This window comes from Dermochelys coriacea, chromosome 8, assembly GCF_009764565.3.
Source record: "Dermochelys coriacea isolate rDerCor1 chromosome 8, rDerCor1.pri.v4, whole genome shotgun sequence".
Classification (NCBI taxonomy): Eukaryota; Metazoa; Chordata; order Testudines; family Dermochelyidae; genus Dermochelys; species Dermochelys coriacea.
This window is the reverse complement of record NC_050075.1, coordinates 96,126,657-96,145,002: the sequence shown is the minus strand read 5'-3', so window position 1 is coordinate 96,145,002 and position 18,346 is coordinate 96,126,657. Positions and strand designations below refer to the sequence as shown.

Sequence of the window (18,346 nt, the reverse complement as noted above, 5' to 3'; positions counted from 1 at the left end):
TGCTAATGAGGGATACTTAAGGCGCTAAGGGGCGGGGCATAGCATCCAGGACACTGTGTGTGGTGGGGGGGGGATTCTGCTTGTCTGTAGTTCATGTTGTCCCTATGTTTAGTATAAATGTTTTGTAATCAATAGTCACTTATTAAAATCAAGCCATGCTACTGATTACCTGAGATACAAAACCTGACAGAAACAGAGAAGAGTATTGGCACCCATCCCCATAGGATCTGGGCACTTCCCAAGTTAATTAGATTGGCCTAGGCTTTAATTAGGGGCAATCCTGGATGAGCTAGAGCTCTAACAGCTGTACTTAAAGACCTTGCGGTTTCCACCCCCCAGTGTGGAGGAAACCTAACTTTCTTATTCCTTTTGTGAGGTGATCCTGTCATGTCTCTTTTTTTTCCTTTCCAAAGTCTGTCTCAGGAGCTGGTCCCCTTAACTCCCAGACTGCTTGTTTACATTATTCTGCAGCGTGTGCATCTCCTTTGCTGCTAAACTGTCCTGGGGAGGGTTCAGCTGAGGCCCTGTCCAATGACCCCACAGATCTTTTGCACCTTTAATAGAAAGACTTTTTGCTCTGGTTCTTGCTTCATCTTAACTGAATTCTCAGTTGTGACTTTCCTTCCGTGGGTCTCTTATTGAACTCTGCAAATATTTCCCTTTTCTTCTTCCTTGGCACCTGGTATTACCTTCCTCTTCTGTTCATCTGTAGGATTGCCTGGTTTCAGTTCTAGGATGGAAGAAGCCAGGTCACCTGGAGATGTACTGCACAAACTGGGTTCGGCTTGAGTTCCTTGGGGGACAGGAGTGCAGTGGATTGTGGGAGGAACACCCTTCATATTGTCAGAAGTTATTTTAACCCTTTCGCTGCTGATTCTTGCTATGTAATGGCTGCTGCTGAGGTGTCAACGCTGTCAGGTCATAGGAGACTTAGCCGGTCCGTGGGTTAGCAATGGAGCGGGACGTGTTCACGCCCAGTACAGCTGGAACATCAGGTGGGACCAATGCTACAGTTAATAATCGGGGTGATGAAGGAAGGAAAGAGTCCCCCATGTGGAATGTTGGGTCCTCAGGCTCTGTGAGGGATACAGCAGGAGGAGCAGCCTCAGGGTAAGCTCGGGGAAAACCTCCCTCTTTTTGCCACTGGTGAGTTCTGGTGGCTTTGCGGGGGGAAGCAGGGAATCCGTTATCGGTTTCTGCAGCATCCCAGCTTTTTTTTGTTTTTTTTTTAAAATGTTGCGAGGAGACTTTGCCAAAATGAGCCCTGGCAGAGCTGCGTTACTGAGTCTGCAGACGGCGCTCCGGGGCCTCTGCTGCTGATCCTGCCTTTCCACAGCAGCAGAGGGGAACCTGGCACTTGCACATCTGCTATGCACAGCCAGGTGGCCAGCAGTGAAGCTGAAAAGAGTCCTGCCCGTTTTGCTGGGGGGCTGCTTGGGGAAATTTCTGAACAGCAGCAAAATCAGGCAGTGGAACTATCTGCAGGGAGGAAGACTGACAAGTGGGCTGGGGAAAGAGCTGAGTAATAGTGTGTCTTGCCCTCTAAAAGCAGCGGTGGGAAAAGGCAAGGAGAGCAAGAAGGGCCTTGGGGGGGCATCCCATTAATTGGAACGCTACTAGCTAGAGACTGATCTAAAAGATGGAGCCCAGGGACTGCGCCCTGAGGGGAAGCCCAGAAGATGTGAGAGGGAGCTGGGCTTGTCACCAGGGTGTTCCCCCTGGAATTCATTGGTGGGACTTGCTCACTGATCATTCATCTCAACTAATCATTAATGGGAAAAGGTCCTTCTTGTTCCCTACAGGGGTGTGCGGGGGAGGGGGTGTCATGGAAAAGTGCCATAGCAAATTATGACTTTTTTTTTATAGGCTTTTGGTCCATCTTGCAGAACTTGTTAGAGAGCTCCATAGCATGTTTCAGTCACCCTACAGAAAGGGGAGCATTTTCCATCAAATTCTGTAGCTTTTAAGAGTCAATTCCATCAGACTCTCTGTTCCATCCCTGCTAAATTCTATAGGCCTTTTCCATAAGGGAGGAAAGGAAGAGGTGAAAATGTTGAGCTTTACCTAATGCTGTAGAATCGGTTGGCTCCAAGAAAGCAGCCAAAGGCCTGGGATCTTATCCAAATGAGGCCTCTGTATCTTTGCCTGTTCCTGGGAGCCTTCAACTAATGCACAGAAATCCAGATTCTCCCCTGCCATAAACAGGGCCAGACTGACCCATCACTGGGCCCTAGGCAAATATTTACTTCTGGGCTCCTACCTTTTAATGTGAATAACCACAAACAGCTGATATATACATATGCGTGTGTTTCAGCCAATATTTCTGAATTGTAAAGTCTTTCTAACACCACCCTTCGCTACTTGTATTTTTCTTGCTCTGGTTCCTTCTTAATATGCTTTGGTGCCCCCCGAAAGAGGCATTGTTTGCTATAACAGTCACAATGACAGGAAATGCAATAGTAAAAGTGAGGAGGAGCGGAGATGGAAGGAAAGAAACATAAAGATCCGGGGGGTGGGAGGGATGTTCCCCTCCAGTAAGTGCTAGCAAATTCCCATCTCTGCCTGATCACTTAATGCTGCTGGAGAAGAAAGTGGTTCCTTTACCCACTTCCTTCCTTCCTCCCTCCTGGGCTCTGTTGGGTATAGGAAATGAGTCTCAGCTGTGGGGGAAAACAACCTTTGCCCACTCCTCCACAGGTGTGGGTTTGCATGTGAACTGAAACAATTTCACTTAAGTGGCGTTGTGACTCTGTATGCCAGGTCACAACACCACTTGCTCAAATTCAGTCTGGCTGCTCCACCATTGTGATGGAGCTATAAGGCGACTGCTGCAGCAACTACAGTAGTTCTAGTGAGACAGTCGGTGTCTGTCACATTCTGTATGATCTATTGCTAGCTGAAAAACAAAAGAACGTGAAATTAAAAAGCACCATGGAATACCCCTTCTCTTGGTAAAAAATTGCATAGCATTTATATACTAACCACTGAGATTTACTAAAGCTTTCAGATAAGGTTTCTGGAACAATAGCTCAGGTACAAGCATGTCCGCTCTTTATCTCCTCCCCCAGCATCAATTCTGTAATGGTTGCATTTTATGCTAAAAATTGTTTCTGACTGTGGAATCCCTGCTGAACTGTTACCAGCAGTTGCTGCGGTAAGATGGCTGTCTCATAATATTTGGCCTCTGAACTTAGCTTCTGTAGTATCTACATGGGTTTCACTTCAGTTTGTGTGCAGTGACTCCTTAGAGCTTGTACTTGTGCGAGATCAGTTCCTTGCAAGTAATGCAACTTAGAGGTATTTCTCTAGTACTCCTCACATAGTATTTCTACCTCGTACACATGCATTAATGAACCCTCCTAGCACCTATGTGCTGTAGAATCCCTCCTTTTAACTGCCAATGTTTATTTGTGGCTCGTTGAGTTCCTTTTTTCCTTTTATTTTGTATTGTTTGCTAGTCCCCTGCTGAATCTGTCTGGGGTTGGGGTCCTGTCATGACCCTTCAGAATACTTTTTGTCTGCCAGTTGTTTGAAAATGCAGGGCTTTCCAGACTCTGATTTTCCATGGGCCTATGAAAAGTACATTGGTTTAAGCAGCTTAATTTTTTCCCCCTGCTTCTTTAATTGAAACAGTAGTTCTTTGTCACAGCAGTCAAATCAGCTGTGATTTATTGGTATACAGGAAGCTAACCCAGCAGGGGATTGAGGGTGTCTCTGCTTTAGTGAGATCATCTAAACGATGGGGAGGGGAGAGAGAAGCACCGAGAGGAGTTGCAAGTGCTATTCTGGGGAACAGAGCAGAACTGCTTTGCTTTAGAGATAAGGCCTTTGTATGGGGAACTCCTGAAACTGTGTTCCTCACGTATACAGCTTCAGGAACCATGGGGCTGGCATAACAAATGTATTCTTGTATAGCATCTTCCACATGATATCACTGGACTAGCCTGATGGCTGTGAAGCCATGTTTGAAGCAATTTTTTTTTTTATTGCCTGGGGAAGTCCCCGGTCCCAAGCGCCCATTTTGAATGCAACTTTCTCTTAAAAATCAGTTTACATGTGGACATAGTGTTAATGGGATGGGTACACTGTTTTGAAGCATACTACAGAGTGCTAATAGAGTAAATTGGAAGGGTTAGATTGCATCCAGAAGTGGGCTGAAGCACAAAGTTTGGCTCCAGATCGAAATGTTCCATGGATCCGAGTGTGTTCAGATTCTAAGTAATCCCAGCCGAGCTCCTACTGCAAAATGTGGTTGGACTGTTCATGTGAAGCTGCAACTTGGTGTGGCTGTTTGCTCAGTTTATTTATAGACTTGCTACAGGCCGTCAGTGTTCGCCTGAAATGCCCCACTCGGTTAGCATGCGGTGTTCCAGATGGGAAAAGGTTAAGGGGGTTCTGCTAATTCACTGAGCCCTGGTCAACACTGCAAACTTACCTATTTCACTCGGAGTATTAAAAATCCTCACCCTATGAGTGATGCCTAATCCCCAGTGTAGACAGCGCTCTGTCCATGGGAGGGCTTCTCCCATTGACAGTAACTACAGCGGTGCAGCTCCATCTGTGCAGCTGTGCTTCTATAGTATTTTAAGCGTGGACCAGTCTGAAATCTCTTGGGCTGGGGGGATTTAGGGTATGGGCTGTGTCCCAGTAGAGGAACTGAACAGCCAAACTGACAGAGAAGGTTTGATGTTCTTTCTTGCTCGCTTGTTAGTTAATAAGCCAAACTCGGGAAGGGGATGATTTTTAGGCTTCGTGTTTGTGGACTCTGCTTTTTAGAGCAGGTGGGGAACGCAAACTGCTGAGAAGACATTTCTATATTGCCAGTGGCTGTGATATCTGAGCGCCTTGCAGATCTAGACCTCTTTGCACTTCTTTTATGTCTCTGTTCTGCAGGTGTTCTAGTGACTGTTTACTGGCTGGAGCGTGTGTGCAGAGCAAATGCAACATGCATAACTCTGCACTGTAAACCTGACCTAAGTGTCATGCTTAGCTAAACAGCTCATGTGATAAACTTCTGCTTCTCTGAGCTGTTTGATTGGACATCAGGTTGACTATCCAAGCTGTCAATGATGCACCAAACAAGAATTATTCACAGAAACTACTTAGCAAATAATTCTGAATAGCGAATACATTTTGAGATAATCTTGATCTGTTCCTGAAAACTTGCTCCCAGAAAGAGGTGAAGTGAATTAAGTTATTAATTTCTAATTCATTTGGTGCAAGTTAAAAATTTCCTAAGAAACTTTAGACAATCCAGCGAGCCACACTTGGAGTTGTTCTGACTTCTTAAAACCAGAATGATGATCAGATTGCTGATGAGACTGGGGCATATAACTAAAACTCATCTGTAAAGTTTTTAAAAGTTTTTGGTGGGAGAACAATCTTAGTGCATTCACCCCCATTTTGACACTTGATTGTTACCAAGCAAAATAATCCTATACATTTTTGAATTTCTTTTTTGTCCTTATGAAAAATCAAAAGGATTGGATAAGCATGTAGGCCAAGATTGGAGGAGGGAAGGGGGAATAGAGGCCTAACCCTAAGTTCCTACATATTTTTTTTCACTTTCCTATATTTGGGTAACTAAAGAAGTGGCTAGGTTTTCAAGAATCCTGAGCACATAGCAGCTTCCATTGACCTTAGCTGGGATTTATGGCAATAGCTATGTTTCTCCAAGGACTTTCGTCTGACTTGACTAGTCTATATTTCTTTAAAACAGCATTTTCAAAATAAACACCCAAGATTGTTTTCCCAACAGAAAGAGGGAAGATGGCAGGGGAAGGGAAACGAATATGAACCAAGTAGTAACATAGTTAATAGTGCTGTTAAAGGTAGCCTTCAAACTATCCGCTGTACATAAAATTGTGACTTGCCCGGGATCGTTGAGTGACTGACCCAGTGATGGAATCCAGAGCTCAGTCCTCTTCTCTAATCATGCTTCTCTCTCCATGCTTCAGATCTTCCTCCAGAGCTTTTTCAAACCTTGACGTGAGCTTGCTATTTGGGCGCCCCAGGAAACTCTGGTGTGAGTTTGTGAGAAGGATTTCAGTAGCATGAAGTACTGCTGGGTTATCCGGGTCATAGCTCACAGCCCAAAGGTCACAAATGCCTACCATGTCTCTTGACCAGTGTGTTCTTCAGGGACTGGCATGGGAGCCCTGGTTTGGAGTTGGTAGCTCTTCTGGGTGAAAACTCAGACAAATTGTCAATGCTCCGGTCTGTGAATGGTGAATTTGCATGGTGCTCCGAGAGGCATCTAGACTTCTAGGTGCTTCTCTGGTTCCACACCTCTTGAAACTGCCAGGTTAGTTGTTCCTGCAGCATCTCCAGCCTTTCTCTGAGCATCTAGCCACTAGTGCTTCTGGCTTGAACCAGGAAGGGCAGAAACTCAGGGAAACAAAAACTTAACCTCTATTCAGTGCTAACCAATTTCTTATAGGTTCCACCGCAGTTTGAGGAAGGTTCAGGGTCTGATCCTGTTTAACTTGCCCAGGTTCACTTAAACCTTGTCTGAAAGAGAAGCTGGTATTCCTCAGCCCGAGAATGGAAGCCACTGTGGTACCCTGGGTGTCTTGCTTGGCTTGGCTCCATGACTGATCCTCCCTGGCCAGAGAGCCTGTGCTGGTATCACTTTCTAGTGAATCGTACTTAGACAAGCTTTTTGCTAGGAAGGTGTTATGCCTCCCTGGCTTGCTTAGTACTCCACAAACCAGCTTGCAAACACCTGCAGATATCCCTTGGCTTGCAAGCTCCTCTTTTTTGAGGGAGAGGTCAGGGTGAGCTCTAAGCTGAGGACCAGGTACCCACTGCACTTTCTAATGGTGCTATGCTCTGCTCATAGAGCAAAGACCTGAACGTTCTGCTAGACTGGATGGGCCTTAGCTTTGAATGAGATGTGGTGATGTGTTGTGTTGATACAGCGCCTCTCATTGGGAAGGGTGCCAAAGCTCTCTGCAAGCTGTGCACCTACCACCCAGGAATGGCTGCTTCTGCCATTGGCGTGGAATGGAAGTGGCTGGAATGTAACAATCAGAATTAAAGTGTGGCCAGTAGGACCCTGAGGTGAAATACCCTATTTCCTCAAAGTGCCATGGACCTTAATGACAATAACTCATCAGGACGTCCCTTTTTCATCTCATTTGAAGGAGGGAGGCATACATGCAGTAAACTCTTAGGTGCAGGAAATCTCTCTTAATGTGTCTTTATAGTGCTGATCACAATGGGCCCCCAACCTGGGTTGGGGTCTCTAGCTAGTACTGTCTTATAAAAAATACAAATTATGCCTGATATGCTAATTCCAGGCAACCTTTGTCTACAGGTTATCCAGCTGCAAACACCTGAGCAAGATGTCACAGAAGAAGACTACCAGCAGGAAATATGGGTGGCGGTGGAGTGCAGGGGGAACAAAACTCCTGAGAGCACATCTGAGAGCCAACATGCAGGTAAGGCAGAAAGATGTGTCCTAATGGCCCTCCCGCAATGATACAGGGCTTCTAATCCAAGGATCTTGATGTGTTTTAAGTCTCGCCGTCCCCGGGTGAGGTGGATGGTATTGGGAGTCTGTTGAGGCACTGAGTTTGGATGGGCCCAGAGGTGCATAGCATAGTATTACTACTTGTCTTACAGTAACACCTAAGGCTCTGAACCAAGATCAGAACCTTCTTGTGCTAGGATTACCTATACCTGGTAAGAGATTTTTCCCTTCTCTGCAGAACTTGCCTGTTAACTAGAGCAGACACACAGTGGAAGACAGGAAGGAGTATTCCCACTTCACAGATAGGGGACTGAGGCACCGTGACTTGCCTGAGCTCACCCAGGAAACCTGTACCTAAGCTAGGACTCACTCCAGATCTCCTGGTGGCTAAGGCACTGGAGCAGGGCTCTAATCACCCTTCTCGAGGCCATGCTGGGTTGTGACAAAGCTGGGAGAATTGCGATTCCCACCTCCCCTGCTATAACAGGGGCGGTTCTCCTCCCTTCACAGAAAGCACTGATTGGGGCTGTCACCTAGCCAGAAAGCAGCTCTCCTGCCTCTTCCAGGGGGAGTTCATTCCTCTTGGACTCCCATTCCAGTCTGCCTGGCAGTGGTTCCAAGGGGGCAGCAATGCTGCTGTTGGAGCAGGTGGTATGTTGGCTTGACTTGCTCTGGGAGGTTGATTTCTAGGGTCCAGGGGTCAGAACAGGATGTGCCAGAGTTTGTTCCCCAGTTGCTGAATGGGTGGGGCAGGTGCACAGTGGTGGGTTTCCAAGGTGGAATCACAAAGGAGGACGGCCACTAGGCTGGGGACTGGCTTGAGGGAGGCTTGTTAATCTCCGAGATGAGCAGGCTTTCGGAGTAGGGGCTATTTTTTTTTTTTAAGAGAGAGAATCCAGTTAGATTTGCCTCAGGTGAGTCACAGCACTGAGGAGTCTCCTGATTACCAGATCAGTAAAACTTGGTGTGTCACCATTAGATAACCTCCTTGCTGGCAGTGCTGCCTTTCTGCTCCCTTGGAAGCTGCATTAACTGGCTTCCACAAGAGGCAAAAAGAAATAATTAAATGGTGCAGTCCTGTGACTTCAAATAGCCTCCGATCTTCTGAGCAGGTTCCAAGCTGAGAACTATGGGGGAGGGATTGGCATGTGGAATCTACTGTATCTAGAAGCAGAAGTATTGTCTGTATTACAATTCCACCTAGCCCCAACTGAGATCAGAGCCCCAGTGGGCCAGGTACTGTATTAACACCTAGTATGGCTGTAAAGTTTCCAGTCTAAGAGTGTGTCCACGCTGCTGTCAGGGTATCTGATTGAAGCACATGTAAGCTGGATCGCTAACAATAGCTGGGAAGCCAGGCTGGCCACCTGAGTACGTAGCCAAGGGCACAGGCAGGGTTGTACTTGGGCAGCTGCCATGGGCACACTATTTTCAGCAAGCTGGCTTGGGTAGGCCTATGTCTGCTGCAGTTAGGGGTGGGTGTCTATCTGAAATAGGCCAGGCCAGGCCAATGGTGGGAGAGGAAGCCGGCGCAGAGAGGGGAAGTGACTGGCCCAAGGTGACACAGCAGGTCAGAGGAGGAGTTCCCATGCAGCTCCCTATCCGCTAGCCTTGGCTTCCCTCTCTAACGCTACACCAGCTCTCTGGGAATAAAGCAAGATTTATGCTGTTGATTAAAAGGTTCAGGAGCTCTTCACCTCAGAGTAACTAATCCAGATCTGGCCCAGCATCAATGCGTTGTCCATTTACTGTAGTAGTGGGAGTAAAATTAAGCTGCTGGGATCCCAGCTCAAGTCGATGTGTGTCCAGCTTTTACGTCTGACGTAGTTTACCCAGACAGGGACTGAATGGGTTATGGCTGCTGAACTACTGGCTCTCCCCTTTGCAGGAAAGAGGGGTGTGTGTGTGTGTGGCAGCCCGGGGGCAGCTCGCTGCACTGCTGCTGTCCATGTTGTCCCTGTGCTTTGGAGAGAGGACTTGGCTCTCTGGGGCTCCCACTGCTCAAAGCACTAACTTGGTTCTGATCTATAAAAACACGTCATTTTCCTTACAGTAAATACAAGGGTTGCAGCTCCTCAGCAGCTGTAAATTGTCATAGCTCTGCTGTGGCTCTGCCCCTCGAGGTCTGGATGGCTCCTGTAGGTAACCTACTCCCTGGGGAGGCAGCAAGAGGCATACGAGTGTGAATAAGCAGTTGGCGTTACTTTGGAAGAGAACAGTCATGGCTAATTGGGACATGGGGATGGTGTACAGTTGACCCAAACCACACACTTACTTCTCAGCTGCACCATTTCCAGCACTCTGGCCAAGGCATCAATCCCTCTGTGCATTGCACTAGTAAATAAATGAGGGGAAACCTCCTTTAAAGCAACACTTTCCCTGACCAGAAGTCCCATGCTACAAAATAAGAGCACAGCAGCTGGGGAATACCGCAGCAGGCTTCTATCTCCAAAGGCACTTCTGTGTCATCTGTCGCTCCAGTAGCTGAGAGCTGTACGAGGGTTAAGAACCCAGTAAAATCTCCACCACGAGGCACTCAGGTCTCCAGTCGACTCTGAGTGTAATCAGGTGCCTGTTCTGAACACTGTCATTTCACCGTTCTGTGCTACGCGGCCTCCCATCCCAGGAGCTGGAAGCACTGTACGAAGGTCAGTTCACTAAGCCTGTCCTTGCCGCAGGGAGGTATGGGATCATTCCCCTTACCAGAGCAAAAACTGTAGCACAGGGAGGCTAATGGTATGTTGGCGCTGTCACCGGGAGAAAGCCCCAGCCCGGGGAGACCAATTTGTGCTAGTTGGGGCTCAAGCTAGCCTGCTAAAAACAGCAGGAGAGACATTGCGACTCGTGCTCTCAAGCCCATCCAAGCTCCAGCCCGAGCTGCAATGTTCATGCTGCTATTTTTAGTGCTCGCTCAAGCCCTGGTGGTGCGAATCTGCCCACCTGGGTGGGGAGGTTCACTCCAGCTGTTGGCGGTGTAGACCTACCCTAAGTGACTTGCCCACGGCTGCACAGCACATCTGTAGCAGAGCAGGAAGCTGACTACAGTCCAGTGCTTTAACCTCAGGGCTCTTATTTTCTCTTCGGAGAGACCAGGAAATGGACACAGCAGCTAGACCAAATGTACACAGCTAACTCTCTCTCCCTGTGTTGTGAGCTGAGCTCGACAGCAGGACAAGCCCCGTGGCCGCCAAGCCAGAAAGCAGCTGGGCTTGTATTCCAAGCTCCCAGGTGAGTGCCCATGGGGCTTCCAAGCTCTGTTTGGGAGCGTCTTCAAAACGTTGCTTGTTTGAGCCACACGTCCGGCTGTTCCACAGCTACTTAGAGATACGGTTTAAGCTTTGTGGACAATAAGGGTTTTTCTCCTGCTGGTGAGTGTCAAGGGTTGTATCTAGTTAAATGAAGAAAAGGCGCAGCGACTCTGCAGGGCGGGGTGGAATTGGGGTAGCGAGAAGAGTTTGCAGCCAGGTCAATGCTAGGAAAAATCAGTGCGTTAGAAAACGGGATGACTAATACGACTTTGCCTTTGGCTGGCTGCGCTCTAACCGGGCCCAACATGCTTTTATATGGGACGCTTCCCCACCGCCAGCCACAGAGAGAGCCAAACAAGGGCTGATGCACCCCACCTTCAGTTCTGCTGGTGCTTTGGCTCCAAGTGTCCTTCCTGGCTTAGGCTTTGCTGTTTGGTGCCTCAGGGCAAGGCTAGCCTGGGGTTGATCTGTGACTAACATACCCAGTGTACAATCCTAGGAGAGAGGAACCTTCATTTAAGCCCTTTCTCTCAAATCCTGCTGGTGGCTCCGCTCTTAAAGGGACACGATCCTGATATATCAGCTATTGGGGGAGCTGAGAGGCAAGTGTCTTTGGGGTCTTCTGCCTGAGCTCAGGAGTTGGTTTGGGAGGGGAATTCTGAAAGCCTTCCATGGAAACTAGAAAGAACTTGGCTTTGTTTTAGCCAACATCACCCGCACCCCCAATGTAAGGAAGACTCCACCTGCTTCCTGTGGGTAATGGTCTCTACGCCACTGCTGACCAAGAGAGGTTTTCTTCTCCTATTAGCACAGCAGGTTCCCTGCAGCAGTGGAAGAATGAGCTGGATACTACCTTGGCTTGACTCTGCAATTGAGTTAACAATTCTGAGGATGCTCAACTTCTGCTCTCATATACCTACTTAACCCCGTTGTGCAGAATCTTTACTGTGATGTACAAGACAGGAAGATCCCAGCTTGACTCTGAGCCCAGGGTGAGTTTGTGGGGCTTTCAGAGAGGGAAATGTTGTGTGGTTTGTTTGTTTGTTTTTAAATACTGCTGATAAACTTGGCAAATTTCAGCTGAGAGTTGCTGGGGACTGAGAAACATGTAACCCCCCCGTCCTCCCCCCCCGCAAGCATTTTCTGTCTGCACTTCTGAGAGCAGAAGGGCATTTGTAACTGGGTGGGCTAATGTAGCAATTTAGGAAGGAGACTTCCTTCCTACTCTATAAATGGGGGATGCAACCATTAGCTCCCTTCTGCACAGAGGGCATAATCCCCTCAACTGTTACGTGCATAGGTAGCAAAATGTGGCTTCATAACTGAAACTGAGAGGACGGTACTAAACACACAGTCTGTTCCTATGGAGAAGGATTGGTTACAAAGAGAAGCATAGGCATGGCCCCCTAGTTTGGAAAAACGTTAGTGCAATATTCAATGGAATGAGCATCTGTATAGCAATGGTCTTGACTTTTCCAGGCCCAGCTGTTTCCTAGAAATACCACATTGAGCCCTGCTGATAGTTGTAGTATCACCAACTCCAGGCATTCAAAATCATGAGTCAGGCTCCAAAAAAATCGAGTTTGCCTTCTGGGATTTGAGCAGTTAGTGTTCTCTCGGGTCACATTTTCAAGCTTTTCTCTACAACCATGACGGCTGGAAACTCACTTATGTAACGAAAGCTGATATTTTCATGTCATTGCTTGTTTCCAGACCTGGGCTTTTAAGAAAACTGTGGACTCTCTCAGTACTTGCAGCACATTGATGAGTTGCTACCGCTTTTGGCTAACAGTTTGCATGAGGCAGGCAGGGCATCTCTGGTGATCTCGTATCTCCACACAGAGAGGGTAGTGTGGTGGACATGGAGCTGCTCGATGCAGTGTAGCTGTCGCCATGTTGGTCCCAGGGTATTCAAGACCAGGTGGGTGAGGTAAAATCTTTTATTGGACCAACTTATCTTGGTGAGAGAGACACGCTTTTGAGCCGCCCAGAGCTCTTCTTTGGGTCGCATTAGGAACAATGCATAAGAGAAAAGAAGAGCTCTGTGTGGCTCGAAGGCTTCTCTCTCTCAACATTGGTCCAATAAAAGATTTTTTTTTTTCCCCTCATCCACCTTGTTTCTCAATGGGAGCTGCTCTATAACTTGTACGTACTGCATATAGGAATGGCTACTGTGAAATAGCAGGCTGTCAGGAGGAGCAAGCAGGAGGGGGGAGATGAATAACCCAGGGCAAACTTAGTAAATGCCTGAGGGTTGTTATAGGACAATGGCGCAAAGCCATTGGTCTGAGGAGTCTGGCTTGACCTCCTGCTGAGCTGGTTTTGAAGAGCAGAGCCAAGGCTGAGAACCACGAAACCAAGGGGACTCTCTGAAGAGGAAGGAGGTAATTGCAGAGGTGCTGTTTGGAGAGGAACCAGGCTGTGACAGGCACTTGCTTAGGGGTCTGAAGAAGCTGGGCCTGCCTGGGTTAATGTTGGAGGGACGGTAAGCCCTAGGGCAGATAGATGTGCATTTAGACAATTGTGGTTTTTTGTTTTGTTTATTTTATAAATCCTTTTCTCTTGTGCTTAGTTTCCAACGTGGTAAATACCAATACTTTGGTGTAAGCAGGTTTTCTGGTCACACTGTTCACCAATCTTTCGTGGCCCAAAGAGAAGAACAGGAGTTGCTGAACCCAGTTGGAGCTACTGGGTAAGCAAAATTGAAACACAGGGTATTGCAGCCTAGATCCTGCTCTAGGAGTGGAAGCATTGCAAAATGCCACCGTAGGAGAGGCAAAGGCCTGAGGTCTGAGCTCAGCAGGGGTGCTCTCAGGGAGGTGGGCAGAGGTGGAACCAGCCCCGTGACCATGACAGGCTCTGTTTATCTTAGCCAGACACAGAATGTAATAAATTTGTTAGTCTCTAAGGTGCCCCAAGTACTCCCTTTTTCTTTTTGAGAATGTAAACCAGCTTCTTAGATTCCCCTGAGAGTTAAAAATACATAATTTATACTTCCGATGTATGGCCTGTTTCATTTCAGGGTCTCCAAGTACCTCATATACATTAAATCTCTCAAACATCCTTGGGAAGCAGCTAAGTTTACCCATCTGAAAAATTCTTAAGGCACAGTGAAATGATTTGCCCAAGGTAACTTGATGGAGATGGAAAGAGAACTTGGGAATCCTGGATCCCTCTTCCCTACCTGGAGCTCAGTACTGGGAAGAAAATCCTAATGCCGTTTAAAGGAAACTGTTAACCCTACAACAATTCCCCCCCACCCCCAAAAAATTGTTTGGGGTCAAGTGGGTTTTCATTTCCCCACCACCACCTTAAATCTTGCATTGCTACTAGGCAGTTTGACCTAAAGGATCATTCACTTAGACCAGCAGTTCTCAAACTTGAGGAACCTGAGGACCCCTATTTTGATTTAAAAATTTTCATGGATCCCCAAACTGGCTTCTAATTTTCCCTGGGGGTGCTCAACCCCCGCTCACCCCAGGCCCTGCCCCCTTGCCCTGCCTGCACGCGGCTGGCAGGGAGTGGAGGAGTTGATCAATGGGGTCGGTGGCCCTGAACATGAGTTGTGGACCCCTGGAGTACCCTTGCGGAGTGCCAGGGGTCCGCAGACCCCAGTTTGAGACCCGCTGACTTAGACCCTATTTTTACAAACAACCCTCATGATATTTGCCTTCACATCTTTCAGGGTAAAAGCAGATTTTTGTTTGGGTTCAAACACTCCCCTTCAGCACTGAGAACCAAGGAGAGAAACTGACTAGTCTGTTTTTGCTGTCTGTGCTGAGTGAAATACCAAGAGTGAACAGCAGACATGGTGGAAGGTTCAGAAGTCTCTGAACTAAGGGTATTTATTTTAAAAATGACTTTATCTCTGTATCTTAAGCCCAGTCCCCACTGGCACTGTGGGTCTGAATCCAAACTGCCAGTCCAAATACCTCCAGCTCAGGGGAATTGCACATTAGGATCTGAATTACAGATGTGGGTCTGTCTCTACTTGCATCCTCTGAAGTGGGTATTCACTCACGAAAGCTTATGCTCCAATATGTATGTCAGTCTATAAGGTGCCACAGGACTCTTTGCCTGTCTCTACTTAGTCACTGTGAAAGTGAACTGTATTTGTGTTCATGGTGTGCACCTGTGCGTGGTTGGTAGAATAGTTACAGAACAGGATTGGAATACTGCTGAAGGGGAAGCGGGCAATCTCCCGTGGCAGTTGCTCAGTTTAATGCACTTTCCCTCCACAATCTTGGTCTAGTGTGGATGCATGCAAAATGGCTCAGAAAAATACATCAGAGGAGACTGAGACTGTCTTCACTGTCCAAAAAGGTGCAGGGTTTTAATGAGGTAACTAGTGCACACTGAGTACCTCGCTGTAAAATCCTAGTGGAGATAAGTTGCAGGTAGTTTGTACTGCAAGGTAGCTAGGTGAGGTCAACACAAATCTCCCTGCACCCCACCTGTGGTTCACCTTGCCTAGACTACATTGCAGTAAAACGACAGTGCCTTGTCTCCACTAGGTTTTTGCAGCAAGGTAACTAATGCACATTAATTACTGTGTAAAAATGAAGAAGCCCGAGCTTCAGTGCCTGTTTGTTTGTTTCTGTAGCATGTAAGGCCAACCAGAAATGGGGCTCCATGGTGCTAGGCCCTGTACAAACAGGGTCAGAGCCCCTGTCCTGAAGAGCTTAGAATCTAAATAGACAAGACATACAGGATAGTGGAAGGGGTAGAACACATGAGCAAAGTGAACAATGTGATGGCAGCAAACAGCATGTTAGTGCCATGATTTTGGGGGCAGCGGTGGAGAAGGGGATCAGCTAAATGGAAGAGACTGAAAGGAGAGGAGACATGGAAGGGAAGGGGAGTTAGAGGGCTGGGGTGTGGAGGGCACGTGGGTATTGAGCTGAGGTGATTGAAAGGAAGGGGAAAGGGTTGGAGTAAACCATCGGTCTAGGACATAAGAATGTTCCATCCAAACCATAGAAAGCTCCGTGTCTCCAGCTGTGGGGCTCAGGCTGTGGGTATAATGATAGCACATAAATGTTAGGGCTGGAGCCTGGGCTCCAATATCTGTGCTGCTACTTGTAGCCTTGCAGCTCAAGTCTGAGTCAATTGCCCGGGGCTCTGAGACGGGGTGCCCTGGGTTTCTCTTTGAAGTGTAGATGTGTAGATATACCCTCAGGCACCACTGGAACCAGGTGATGCGGCTAGAGTTTGAGAGAGGCTCCAAAAGACAGAAGTGAATGGCAGTGTCTCAGATGCAGACAGATTCGTGGGTGGCGGTTGGGGGTGGAGGGCTCAACAAAACAAAGCTCTTCCATTCTTGACAGACTGGTTTTCTGAACTGGCAGTTGACTAGATTCAGCCTGACTATTGCTCAGGGATCCCTTCCTTTATCTACACATGCCTGGCAACCTACGACAGCCTTGGGGATGGGGGGGGGGGGTTAGGGAGGTCAGCCAAACTTTCATAAGCCTGGACTGCAATCCCCTTACTCACACGGAACAGTGTCTACTCCACAAGTAGTCATGGGGTAAGGGTACTACTCAGTGTCAGAGTATCTCCATTGATAAGGAGCTGGTTTGCTAAGGACTCCCCAATGACATTGGTGTGTCTCTCCCAGACTGTTCAAGTCTGACACACACATTGTAGAGAGAGAAAAGGAGTACTTGTGGCAACTTAGAGACTAACGAATTTGTTAGTCTCTAAGGTGCCACAAGTACTCCTTTTCTTTTTGTGAATACAGGCTAACACGGCTGCTACTCTGAAACCTGTCATTGTAGAGAGAGGGATACAAAATCCTTGATCCTGGTCCCCAAACTGACATCAGCATGGTCACGGCATGTGCCCTTCCTCTTAGTTCCCATAGAATGGAATCAAGGTTTGGTAGAACTCCTTTCAAACTCAAGGCACTGCATGGCAATTTAGGCTAATGGTGCTGCTCCAGCAAGTGGAGCAACTGTTGTTTACCAGTGCAATGCTCTGTTACTCCAGAGACCCACCTAATGGTGGCACTTGATACATAGCTCAATTATTGTAATAAGGAGGATCCACCTTGTGTGTCTCCTAGATGCAATGTGGTGGCAGGATGGGGTTAAAAGTCCAACAATCTGGAACTACCTTCCCTTCAAAGCTAAACCTGCTGCAAGAGGAAATGTTGCTGGACAAGAGTTGAAATGACTTTTGATTTATTAAATGTCTGCAGAATGATAAAGAGCCTTAGAAACCTGTGGTGAACATACTGCATGTGGTAGGTGAAAATGTGGTGGACGCTTCTGGGTTCACATTGGAGAAAGAGGTGGGATGAACTGGGCTTTTTGAGTGTGCATGTGTGTGCGTTCATTGGGAGTGCGAAAGTTGCTCAAGACCCTGTTCTTGCCAGGCTTTTAGTTTTAATTTTGCAGACCAAGCAGTTCAGCTAAGGGTGGTCTAATCATCCATGCTTTTGGGTGCTTATCTGGGGCAAACCCATCAAGGCTTGTGCTGCTTTGAGCAAACAGCCACACCTTAGTCACGCAGCAATGCTAGGATGATGTAGGTTTCGTGTGGCTTATTTGTCACACTGTACCCCGTGGGGGTGGAGAACCCTTCAAGTCTGATGCAGGGATCACCAGGTTCTAGAGGAGGACTTGCCAAGACTGTTCTTGCTGAGACGCAACCAACCCGCTTTGGCTAGGAGCTGCAAACTTGATGGCTCCAGCCCTGAAGTCCCCTCCCCTAATCATGATATGCCCTAACTCTGTGCTCAGCCCAGCCCTGAGAAACTGTACTTCACCCTTTCTCTCCCACTTTTACATGAGGTTCCCCCTGATTCCAAAAACCGAATCTCACAAATTATGGGAAATAGGAAACGCACGCCCTGTCATACTCATCTCTCCTCTTGAGGTTTAAACTGTGGCTGAATGTTAATACTTGCCTGGACCAGGCCAGAAATCAGTCATCTCCCTGAAAGTCCCCAAACAGATAAGAACGGCCATACTGGGTCAGACCAAAGGTCCATCAAGCCCAGTATCCTGTCCTCTGACAGTGGCCAATGGCAGGTGCCCCAAAGGGAATGAACAGACAGGGTATCATGAAGTGATCCATGCCCTGTCACCCAATCTCAGCTTCCGGCAAACAGAGGCTAGGGACACCATCCTTGCCCATCCTGGCTAATAGCCACTGGTGGACCTATCCTCCATGAATCTATCTAGCTCCCTTTTGAACCCCGTTATAGTATTGGCCTTCACAACACCCTCTGGCAGGGAGTTCCAGAGGTTGACCATGCGTTGTGTGAAAAAATACTTTCTTGTTTGTTTTAAACCTGCTACCCATTAATTTCATTTAGTAGCCCCTTGTTCTCATATTATGCGAAGGAGTAAGTAACACTTCCTTATTTACTTTCTCTACACCAGTCAGGATTTTATAGTCCTCTATCCTATACCCCCTTAGTCGCCTCTTCTCCAAGCTGAAAAGCCCCAGTCTTCTTAATCTCTCCTCATACAGAGATAATTCTTGTGACTTTTAAAAGTCCACTATCCCAAACGTTTCTTGGGAAGAAATCCTGGAGAAAGGAGCCATACCAGTGCTATTGTAGGAGTTTATGACTAAATAAACAGCTCCCACTTACAGCTCAATGACCACTTCA

The 18,346-nt window shown here is 47.5% G+C and overlaps 1 protein-coding gene across 3 annotated transcripts in view; it reads left to right on the top strand.

Moving 5' to 3' along the window:
• Positions 1 to 323: 323 nt before the first annotated feature.
• ACOT11 (acyl-CoA thioesterase 11) overlaps positions 324 to 18,346 on the top strand; it is a 118,679-nt gene continuing 100,656 nt past the window's right edge. Inside the window, exons 1-2 of one of the 3 annotated variants that reach the window (XM_043520537.1) lie at positions 324 to 376; positions 7,319 to 7,442. In XM_043520537.1, coding sequence (XP_043376472.1) covers positions 7,347 to 7,442 — 96 coding nt within the window. In that variant the 5' untranslated portion in view covers positions 324 to 376; positions 7,319 to 7,346. Of the gene's footprint in view, positions 377 to 717; positions 1,111 to 7,318; positions 7,443 to 18,346 lie in introns of those variants that run through there. The other 2 variants (XM_038414612.2, XM_038414611.2) reach the window with 2 other exon arrangements.